This window comes from Anoplolepis gracilipes, chromosome 4 (genome assembly GCF_047496725.1).
Source record: "Anoplolepis gracilipes chromosome 4, ASM4749672v1, whole genome shotgun sequence".
NCBI lineage: Eukaryota > Metazoa > Arthropoda > Insecta > Hymenoptera > Formicidae > Anoplolepis > Anoplolepis gracilipes.
The window spans coordinates 1,375,062-1,387,280 of NC_132973.1; the positions used below are offsets into that span (position 1 = coordinate 1,375,062).

Below are 12,219 nucleotides of genomic sequence, written 5' to 3' on the forward strand. Positions count from 1 at the left end.
ATATATATATATGAAACAATTTTTGTATTTTGTTGCTAGTCTATTATCTCTGGGGATATCTTTATTTATTGCATCGAATGACACGGAAGGACATTTTGTAGCTTAAATATATTCGACAATCAATCGCGAAAGTCGATAAAAAGTATTCTGCCATTTAATCGGGTATATCTGCAACAGAATATCCTATTATTCTTAACTTAATCTTTATTTAAATCAGTTTTTTCGCTTGAGTAAAGTAAAAATGTTATATTCGTGCTTACCTTCTTCTTCGGAATCGGATATTCGGGTAGCCTGGAGCGAACTTTGTTTCGTTAATGTTCGGGCTAGGCCACGTGGTCTTGGCGGCGGCGATTGCTTGTTCCAAAGTGCCTCCAATTGATCAAAATGTTGAGATTGCGCTAAAGCGGCCTGTTCGGGACCTAAACCAGATTGAGAACCAGCTAAGCCTGCCTTGCTAATCTCTTCCATAGATGCGCTCACGCTAAAGCGACGTTTCTCGATATTCAAAACTCTGATATCTAAAAATAAAATGTCACAAATTAAATTCGTAAATCTAAATAGATTTTTTTAGTTTAATTACACAATCCTCTTGAACAATGTATTAAAATTATATAAAAATGATTGATAACCTGACGTAAGATGCCCATACTTTCGTTGCCAAGTATAAGTATCTAAAGACACCTCTTTCTTCAGCAATCTTCTAGCAGGTCGTTTCGGTCCCGGCGGTCTCAAATCCCGCGGTGCCACATACAGCGGCAGCTTGACATATTGCGCGGGAGTATTATGCAAACATAGAATAGGCATGCATTTATGTTCTAATAAATGCACTGCCATCCTGGAACAATCGGTAGATATTTCGACTCCCAAGACCGGTACGTGTAGCATGATGGAACTGAGCGAAGTGCCCTTCTTGGTATCCCAAACAATGAGGCTCTTGTCCTCGCTTCCGGAAACAGCTAGAGTGCCATCGCCAGAGAGGCGCACACAGGTCACGTAACCCAGGTGGCCCGTGAGAGTATGCAAGTCGGCCCCGGTGTTGATGTCCCAAACGATCAAGTTGGCGTCCCTAGACCCGGATACCACTATAGACTTGTCAAGCACCGCGACTGCAACGCAAGTGACGTGATCGGTATGACCAACAAACACCTGAGAAAGTTTACCGCCGACCAATTGCCACACTTTTAGGCTCATGTCGCGGGAGCCAGTGATCAGGTACTGAGAATCAGGCGTTACCACCAAACATGTGATATCTTGCGAGTGCGACACCTGATGCTTTTCGTCGGGACCGGCACCCAGACTGAGTATGCGCATCTGATTATCACCAGATCCGCATACCGCGTATCTGAAATAACGAATTAATTGAGAGATCGTTAGTAAATATGATCAAAGTTCAAACAATGATATAGAAATGTAAAAAAATAAATCTAGATAAAAAAAGAGGTAAAGAATATATTAGCATAGAGAAGATAATGCGAATCTGCTCTTGTCTTACCTCATATCGGACGCAACGGTAAAACATCGTCCAGGTCCGCAAACAGACTGGATCAGTGTACCACTATCTGCTGCCCATACCCTGATAACACCAGCTCGATCTGAACTGATGACTCTCCTGCCATCCAGCATAGCGGTGACAGCGGTCACTGGCGCCTGATGCTTAAACGTAGCTACGACAAGCCCCAGTGTTAAACCCCATACACGTACCGTTTTATCTTCAGATCCTAAAGAATTTATACATATTTTATTTAATACAATTAAATTAACAGTAAAATTTTTTACAATAAAAGATATTATTATTTTATAAAAACATGTACCAGATGCGACAAAAAGTCCTGAAGCGGAAAATGCGATGCAAGTGATGCTAGCGATATGCCCTTCCAATGTTGACATCAATTCGTGTGTGTTTAGCTGCCATAAATTAACCAAAGAATCTACACCGCCAGTGACTGCCATTGCTCCATCTCTGGAAATATCCAAGCAGGATATCGGCGCGGTATGAGGTTGTAGAGAATCTTGTTTGCCAGGTTTCTGCGGTTTCGGCGGTGGTTCTTCACCGCGGAAGCTCCAATAAGTCACGCGACTTCCTCCGCCAGTTATCAGAAAGTCATCTTTCTCAGTTACCTGCGAGGAATAAAAATAGAAATGCTACAGAGATTGAACAAAATAGAAAAATATATCGAAACTGACGACAAATGACAAAAAAGTGATGTATCGTGATTTCCCGTTTAATCACCTTAACTGAAGTGACGCTTGCGGATGGATTAGCGGGTAAGGTTCTAATCAACTTTCCACTATGCATATCGAACACGGATACTCTGCCCTCGGTACCGCCAGCGATAGCTCTTCTACAATCTTTCGCCAAGCACAGACTTTTAACTGGGCCTTGATGTCCTCTAAGCGTGTGAATATTTGTGCCTGTTGCCAACGACCTCAGATAAAGCTTCTGATCTTCACAAGCGGCTAAAAGGAAAACTGAATCTGCGGACACGTCTAACATGATCACCGGAGAAGGAAGAATAATGCTATTGAGAAGACTGAAGCTTTCCAAAGACCAAAGACACACAGTTCCGTCGACTGATCCTGAGACCAAGACTTCTCCCGCTGAATCAACGCGAATAGTAGTGACAGGACCACGATGATGATCAACTTTCATTAAAACCTCGCCAGTGAGCAGACTAGTGGCGATAATTCTGGAATCTTCACCACCACTCACAATAACGGAGTTGTTGAGAGCCGTGGTTAAAGTGAGAACTGGTGCGATGTGCTCGCAAATTCGCCGTTTCATGATAAGATCCTTCATATCCCAGACAATAATGGAAGTATCTTCGGAGCCAGTTAGCAAATACTGTGATTGATGAGTGACAGCTAAACATGAGATTGGGCTGGAATGTCCTGGAAGAAAAGAATAATTAATTAATATATATATTAATTAATTAATTATAATATATAAATATATTAATATGATAGAGACATTTTTGAAATAACTCGAAAAAAAAATAATATTGCATAATCCGTCAATTTATATTAAGTGACATTTCGGTCATTACCCTTGAACGTATGAACGAGCTGACTCGACATCACGTGCCATAATTGAGCATCTCCTTGCGGTGGCACAACGATGACGTGTTGACCAGATGGTGCCGCCTCGATTAACTTGACCCCTTGAGGACACGTAATTGCTCGGATCTGCAGTGGTAGAGGTGGTTGCAGCCATCCGTTCAAGGGTACGAGTAAGGGAGCGGTGTAACCATCGCACCAAGCCATAGCTGCCATAACCATTCTACTAACCTTGAAGAGGTAGAACTTTCTATTTACTGATTGATAACATCTTTTATTGTTAGAAGATAAGATAATAAAAAAACTCACGAGGTCACCGCCATCTTCGGCGACGGGCCTTAACCAACAGATAAGTTGAGCGCCGAGCTGAAGCGGATCCCTGGTAAGGACATCACTGGATTTCCTCACAGCATAATATACAAGTTCCAAATCACGTTCGAGGAGATACCGCCTGGCGTGTTCAAGGACACATCGGAGATAGCTTACGGAAATCATTTGAACAGCTGCAAGAAGAAAATCGAATGCGCAGACGGCGAGTTTCTTCAGCTTATCCACATCGGAAGCGCGTAGAAGATGCAGCCATGTTTCTTCAACATGTCGAAGCGTATATGTAACATCCTGCGTTTGCGGTGCGCTTTGAAACGGGGTTTCCTTGACGGGTGAGGCTTGATTTTTCAGCGACTTGTCGGAGTTATCGTCGGCGTCCTCGGAGAAGAAGAGACTGGCCAGCTCCGCATGATAACCACGAGAAACATCTTGATTCAAAAGATATTTTCTGAGAGCGACTTCGCGAAATTGACCGCGCCAGGAAAACATCAATCGTCCGCTCATCACTCGTACCTAGAATAATATTTTATAAAACAAAAATGTATGAGAGACAATATGAAAATGTAAATAATAAAAAGAAATTAAAGGCGATTATCTGTCAATCTATTTCGAGATTAATCTACCATTGTTACAGGATTGATCGTGAATCGCTTACTTTGAGCCACGGCGCAAATGTTCTTCTGACCAAACACCAAGTCGCGAAGTTGAATTGACCCTCCTCCAGGATCAAAGGTCCTTCTCCTCCTGTAGGCATAATCAATTCGAGTATTTCTGTCTCCGACAGACCGTATTCAGTGCAAGCGAGAATCGAAGCAATCCGATTCGCAGCGTCGAGTCCAACAAGCTCCTCCAAGTGTTCCAGAGCTGCATCGACGCGTGGCGTTGCGCATACACGCCCAGATAAATCGATGAGAATATCAGGGCTACGTAGACGATCCTTCTGAAGCGGCGTGAGACGCATTCCCTCGGGCGGAAGTGCGGAAGTGGCGACGAAATGGACGCCCGCAGGAAGAGCAAGCGGTAACCAGGACAATGCGGCGACGATATCGCACTCGAGCGGATGGAAGCGATGAAGGTCATCGAGAAGAATGATTAATTGCTCCGGAGGTGGACGCTCCTCTATGCGACGCATGATGAGACTGAACCAATTGTTGAGGTAGAGCGGATCAAAGGAAGCATCGCGCGGAAGATTACCGTCGTTGTCACCAGAAACAAAACTAACATGTTGGCAAAGAATGCGGAGAAGTTCCAGACTGTAGGCAGATCGAGGTGTTGCGGTGCACAGTCGGACGATACGGAGCGTCGGCGTCGAGAGCCAGTTAGGCGAGTTGTGGTAGACATGTGCGAGAATGGAGGACTTGCCAGAGGATTTGGGTCCATAAATTAGGATAGGCCTGTGCTTACTTTTCTTGCCTAGGGATGTACATACGAGTATATAAACAACATACAGTATCGTTTTTATATTCTTTTATGTAATAATATTATTATCTTGCAAAAGTAAAGTTACCTAAACAGATACGTTCTTTCACTCGTTGCACAGCTTCGTCATTCTTGTCAGCCAACGGTAATTCTCGAAGAAGAGCGAAATGTGCCATACTCTCGGCGTAGACTTCCTGAACCATCTTTTTGCGACTTTTTATTTCCGGATCAGCCTCTACGGATGCGTTCACCAGTTGCTGTAGCCTGTCCAGTATTAGTTCTCGAAGCTTTCCAAGGTACTCGTCGTGAACATCATAGTCGGCATCGATATTGCCATTACGATATTCCACGTGTAGCTGCAGGACGTTATCCTGGGGCAGGATGGTTCGAACGCGGTCTTTGAGCTTCTCGGCAGCTGATGTACATTTTGGCGCGTTATTGCCCGTCCATTCGCGAATCACAGCCATTATTCCCGAGCCCTCCTGGTCTAGACCTGATAGCAATGCTCCAATGATTATCAGTCAGTGAATCATTAGTGTTCCTATATATAAAATGTGTGTGTATGTGTGTGTGTTTTGTAATGGGGATATATATATATATATATATATATATATATATTATGTATAGCAACGTGGGAGACCTTTCAAATTCGTTTTAAACGCTCGTATTCTATTCATATGCGTCAAACATCCAAAAATAAATAATTTTTATACGGTCAGAATTTTGATCGCTAACTATCAATTAATCGTAACACGGGATTGAAACATTCAGAGAATAAATCTCCTTTTAACCAACGAGATGACTAAAAATAGTTCGTTTCGAGCAGCAATTAAATTTCCTAACTGGAAAAAAAACGAATTAACGCGACGTTTAACGAAGTACAAAATGGCTCAATTTTCAGCTTTCGCATATAAAAGCCTCTTGTGATGACGTACAATGCAGAATAATCGTCGCCCATTTGACGGAGAGTAATTTAAGGGGCGCACTTTATGCTTGACCCAAAAGATGAGCATATCTCCTATTTTTAGAGAAGAAAGCTCGGCAGAATCTGCCATTATAACAGATGGAAGCAATCCTGAAATATGTCATGCCACACCATCGTGTCACCGTATGAGAGTCGATCAAATATTGACAGCGGGAGCAGTGACGGTAACCCAATCCGTTGCGTTATTTATATATCGATCTTACGAAGATAGAAGACGTGCATGTAACACACGTCGGAGTAGAAATCACTCCTACGGAACCTCCGCGCGTGTCTATTCTTATATTTTAGAGATATAATAAATATCTTAAACTGTTACTCACTTAGGCCGTGTTCCAGCTGTCGCTCCACCGTACTCTTCAAGATATATCTCAACTCTTGATTGTCCGGTTGTTCCACGATCGCACATTCCGCGGCGGTCCTTAGCGCCTCTCGTATGCTCGCTTCTTGATCCTGCTGCCATTCTCGCTGAGCGGTTTGCACGCTGTTCACACGCAACTTATAATGGCTTGAAAAAGTAGTTGAGAGATGGAAAAAAGGGAAGGACAATTCTAAACATCAAGTGTTACCTATTAGCATTTAAAACATAAGAGTTTCCATTGTGCTCGTAATGATCTTTAAGAATAGCGCAGTGTGCGAGAAGCGTTTGAAAGGTGGCCTCTTTCAATTCCGTTGGTATCCACCCTACGGTATAATTTGTTCCCGTCAACAGCTGAAAGGATAACAAATAGACAAACGAGTTATTCCTCTGCATTTCAAGCATATGTAAGGAAAACAAATTGCAAGAAGGATAATGAGGTACTATAGATGCGAAATAAAATGAAAGAAAAAGAAAGGATTATTCGAGAATGTGTGAGATATAATAAATATTTTGTATAACACAATAGTAATTGCAATATAATCGGAGAGTTCCATTAGGATATTTGGGAAAGGATATGCGCACACAATTTCTAATTCTACGCGGTAATGAAAAATAAATGTGACGGTGTGCCGATCGATAACGACACCAAATGTTTCTTACCAGGAGGAAACATCCCCGGGAATGTCGATGGGACGCATTTATCTCATCCAAGAAGAATTCCGCCAGACGTGGATTGATATCCGGGTTATTACCGGTTCCGTATTGCATGTCCACCAGAAGCACCTGCGCAAGGCGAGCGTTTTCGCAAACAGTCAATGTACACACGATCGTTAAAATAAATGAAATTCGCTTACTGACCTCGATTCCCATATCATCGTAAATTGATTGCAGTTCCGGACCGATCACCTCCAGTAGCTGTTTGCGTTCTTCCGTAAAGTCTGTAGCCGGCAGAGATGTCGAATGAATTTAATTTCACGTTATTGAGAAGCTTTTTCTACCGAAAAGACTTCATATATCGGTTTAACATTTTACGCATTTATGTGACAACGTTATTGCAACATTATTGAAACACTGAATCTTATTCAATATGATGATATTTATCTAATACAGAGTGTCTATTCCCGAAAAAGAAAATAAAAAGAAATCTATAATACTCTCAAGGATTTTTTTCTATCTATAAAAATCAAGATATTCTCATTAAATTTTATTGGAAATTTTAGAAAAAAGAACTCGAGCAATTTAAAAAAAAAATTCTCTCTTTGATAATTTTTCAGCGGTTAGCAATCTGCTGATAAGTCAAGTTACAAAGAATTATGTTTAAAATATATTATAAATATGTATATATAGGAAAAATAATTAAGTTTCAAGTATTAAATTTGCAAGTTTACTGAATAACTTAGGTACGACAACATTTCTTATTTGTATAACGTCATTACCATTTTTATCACTTAAAATTACAACGAGAATATGTACTGCATATTGTTAAGATATTGAATATATAAATAAGTACATACATATCTTTATTTATAAATTCAATATCTAACAAAATGCATAACATATTTCTTGTTGTAATTTTTAGTGATAAAAAATGGTAATAATATTATACAAATTAAAAAAATGTTATCTTTTCAGTTTTTTGTTACCACTTTTTATCACTAAAAATTACATCAAGAAATATATACTACATTTTATTAAGATGTTGAATGTAAATAAAGATATGTATACAATACTTATTTATATATTCATTCTTAACTAATGTAGTACATATTTTTTATTGTAATTTTTAATGATAAAAATGGTAACGATGTTACACAAATAAGAAATGTTATCTTATTTAAATTATTTAGTTTTTTATTACAATAATAAATATGTGCATTTGTTAAGATATTAAATATGTAAATAAAAATGTGTATACAATATTTCCTTATATATTCAATCTTAACAAAATGCATTAGGTACACATTTCTTGTTGTAATTTTTAATGATAAAAATTGGCAATATATTATACAAATGAAAAATGTTATCTTATCTAGCAATAAGCTATTCAGTTTTTTATGTACTGAATACAGTACATTTGCAAATGTAATGCTTGAAACTTCAATGACTTCTCCTTCGTATAAATAAAAACGCATACAATAAAGAAACTTTTTTAAGAGAAAATTTACATAAAAAAAATCTTTAAATATTCTCTTTACCTTTAAATTTTGAACAATAGTATCTGGAAGATCAGAAACTTTTTTTTAAAGATTTAAATAGACACTCTGTAATAATGAATTCGTACATGAGCATAATTCGTAAAAATTTCAAAATTTTTGAAATTTACCATCTCTTTCAGCTGCGATGAATATCTTGATAAGCCTCGGTGATGGTAGATGCGCGGGGGGTAAACCGCCTTTGATAACCCCCGCGATCAACTCCACTTCGAGATTCATTGTTTATGAGAGTTTTGCGATTCGAATTAGATAATCATTGTTTACGCATCTTTATACGCGGCTCCATTTCATAGAGCCTGAGTATATATATCTTTATCTTCAATTCGTACTACGCTACGTTATATCGTTCGATTGCTAAAGCTCTGCCGATCGTTTTATCATTCGAGACTTTGATATCTTAAAGATTTCTATACGTGTATGTGTGTATATTGTGTACTCTACTGTGTATCTTTTTTTTAAATATTTAATTCTTTATATTCTTAAATCCACATAAATTCGTATTTTTCTTTCATACGGACGTTTGGATTAATTAAGCTTATCCGATTCTTTTATCGTCGGATATTTGGACGTGGGGTATAGCTCGAGTACTTAGATCTATATATGTATACGGAATTCTTATCACACTGTTAAATTCTTAAATTCTTCAGAACATTGAATCTTCCAATGCGAAGTGTCTCTATATATCTCGAGCATAAATCTTTGAGATTTCTGCGTTTTCTGATTTTCTAACAACTGATTAGTTTTCATATGTGCAAGGTACTCATGTATCGATATATGTACTTGTGATCGATCCGGCGATCAATAATTAAACAACATACAATAGTCGATGCTCAACAAATAATAGAGATTGTGATTTTCGATCTATAGCTTGTTTATATATTTGTATATATATATATATATGTATATATATATGTTTTTTTCACATATATATTTTATATATTTTATATTAATTCGGCAACTAGTTGAATCAGCTACGAGATTGTCTTCGCTTGCGAATGCAATGAGCGTTACATTAATCCGTTAATATACGACTAGGTGACACTCTCGATTGCCCTCGCGATACCATCTTATCGATCGCTAAATAATGTAAGATCGATGACTTGCGAAAGCGATCTGATCGCCTTCCGTTATGTTAGTTTGTACTTATCCCAAGCGTGCTCATTGGTCATTGCCCAATTAATTAACGGGCCAAGGTATATGACGGGCTTTAGGAAGAATATCAACCGCCCTGGTGTGCGGCATCCTTTACGTTCCCATTTTCAGGGTGAAGACCTTCTGTAACACGAAAGCAAAGCTAGAGAAGGCGAGATCCCGATTTGGAATTCAATTGAAATTTCCCTCGCGCGGATTACAATGCTCTCTATAATATCGGACGCAAGATATGTTTCTACGCCCGCGCCCCAAAGATAAATCGATCGAGCCTTTCTTTTGACAAATTCGGGGCCTGCGTGTCGCATTTTACGCACAAGGATGTGCGAGTATTTTAAGAGGTTTGCGCCATGTGTATCGATCTTTTCGACCGACAACGACATGGCACGGTCATACATATTTCGTGCTGATACAGAGCGCGACATTCGACAGTACATAATATCTATGTACATCAATAATCTGAAATTTACATTTCAACGTATTATGTACCTGTCAAATGCACGCGTCACTGTGTTTCGCGTCATATTCCTGTCGGAGCTGAGTGTGAACTTTTGACCCGCTCCAACACGTGGCTGAACTGTCACGACCATTATTATTTTCGCGAGCTCGAAGTTTCAAGCTGGCGAAATCCGTTGAAACTAAGTTTTTGAGATATTATTAATTTTCATCACGAATAGAATTCAGCCGCGTGAAATAAAATCGAGATAATAGTCGACGCGGCTGGAATTAAATGGAAAACGAAATTGTCAAGTTTCATCGAATTGAATAAACCCAGCATCATTTCGAAGTTAGAATACATAACCAGGCGGCCGAGATTAATAATAATTAATATAAATAAATATAATGGTAAAGACCAGTAATTATCACAAACGTATTCTTAACTTCCATTTTATATTTAAAATAAAAAAAAAAATCTTGTACGACGTATTCGCGAATTTATAAGAATTTCGGCGATATGTAGGTATTTATGTGTACATTTTCTCGTTATGCGGTTTTCATGCGGATCTCAGGATACGTGTTGCATCGAGAAAGTGAGCAACGCGCGCGAACATGTACAAATATTTGCTATCCCGTGCATACACTCGGCTAGAACGGACATGGCAAACAAAAAAAAAAAAAAAAAGAGAGAGAGAGAAACGCTTTACATCGCCAAGTGTCGAGTACAATTATCGCTTCGTTGCGACGCGGTTAGATTAACCGTGCGAAGAGAATCGGCGACGAGAAATTCGCGGTAGGAGACAGGATGGCAAGAACTTGAAAAAAATTTCAATATTCTTAAAGTAGGATATACTAATAGAGCGAAAAAAGGCCGCGCGTAGATTGTTATCGCGTTATTATATACGGAAAAAAAAAAACGTAGGAAATATACCCGCGACACGCGAAAAGCGACGATAAGAAGATAAAAATAGAGGAATACCATCTCGTAGAGAATTGTTACTAAACATAGTTCCACCCGGAGCTGACCAATTAACCTTCCGCCAACGTACGACCCCATCTCGACCACGTATTTGTTTACAAAGTTATAATCTGATACCTACTTGAACCGTGCTATAATTTTTTTTTTTTTTTTTTTTTACCAAATGCCATCGAGATTTATAATTAATTTTTTAGAGGGGTCGAATTATCTAACTCGTAATATACAGTTGAGTCGATAAGTCATTTAATGCGAAAAGATGGATATAAAAAAATAAAAGAGTAATTTGAAGCACCCCATAATTCGCAAACGCATTTTCGTGTCTTTTTATTTTTTTTTTTTTTTATATATTAAACAATCTCCGCGCGCGTATTACGTATAATAATTATACCATCGCCACCATGTTTCGCTGAATTAATTCGACGTTAGTCGCGAGATAACAAAGGAGAGGATATTCCAGTCAAATCGGGGGGGGGGGAGGGGGGAAAAGAATTCAATCATCTCGCAATTATCCGCGGAACGTACGTTAAATCGAGAGTGGCGGCGATTGTGCATTCCCGAAATACAGATTTATTAAACATAAGACGTCACACGACTGTTTCCCTCACGAATCTATTCTCCTTCTCTCCACCCTCCTACCCCACCACCATCCCTTATTCAGTGGCGTTCTATTTGAATCTCACTTTTGAAATTTCAATTCTGCGTCTTATCAGCCCCTGACGATCGGCGGGCGGGGGTAGCGGTCGCTGCCGCCCGCGAAAAATGGATTCGGAAAAAAAGATGGATGGAAAAATCGCGGCCTGGCCCGGTCGATGCTGGACTCGAAAAAAAGAGGGAGGAGAGAAGGCCGGGAGGGGGGAGGGTGGTCAAGGGGAGAGAGAATCCAGTCAAAACAAGGCTTACCTAGGTCGTCGAGCAGCTATACAACGAAGGCCTTCACCTGCTCACGCGGACGACGGCACCACTACTGATAACGCAGTCAAACGGCCGACGCCTCGCGGAGCGCTGAACGCCAAGCGCCGACGCTGTCGTCGTCATTCCCGACGTCGGCGTCGGCGCCGACGTCGACGCCGATATCGGCGCGGGCCTAGGATAGAGGGGGAGGGAATACTTGTACGATATATATCGATGTTATCTATATCCTCTCCCCGAGCGATACAAATTTGCATCTATTATCGTAATAGCAAAAATAGCTTTTTATATCTATACGCGCGATATATTTTATACATTGAGACTAAAAAATAATAGTAATATGTATGTGTGTTGGGATAGATATTATAGGAGGCTCTTTAATTTATTG

The 12,219-nt window shown here is 39.6% G+C and overlaps 1 protein-coding gene across 2 annotated transcripts; it reads right to left on the bottom strand.

Annotated features, from left to right (window-relative positions):
- Positions 1–11: 11 nt before the first annotated feature.
- LOC140664384 (protein qui-1) lies at positions 12–11,927 on the bottom strand. 2 transcript variants are annotated; one of them, XM_072889425.1, is made up of 16 exons: positions 11,823–11,927; positions 8,467–9,631; positions 7,002–7,081; positions 6,804–6,926; positions 6,352–6,494; positions 6,106–6,266; positions 4,889–5,293; positions 4,037–4,794; positions 3,364–3,894; positions 3,045–3,285; positions 2,231–2,889; positions 1,812–2,118; positions 1,493–1,718; positions 630–1,342; positions 261–518; positions 12–168 (listed from the first exon to the last, which is right to left on the bottom strand). In XM_072889425.1, the coding sequence occupies exons 2-16, from the start codon at positions 8,573–8,575 to the stop codon at positions 155–157; spliced, it is 4,728 nt and encodes a 1,575-aa protein (XP_072745526.1). In that variant the 5' UTR covers positions 8,576–9,631; positions 11,823–11,927; the 3' UTR covers positions 12–154. The 2 variants fall into 2 exon arrangements, with proteins under 2 accessions (XP_072745526.1, XP_072745527.1); XM_072889426.1 differs by having other exon boundaries at positions 8,467–9,628; positions 11,823–11,879.
- Positions 11,928–12,219: the final 292 nt, after the last annotated feature.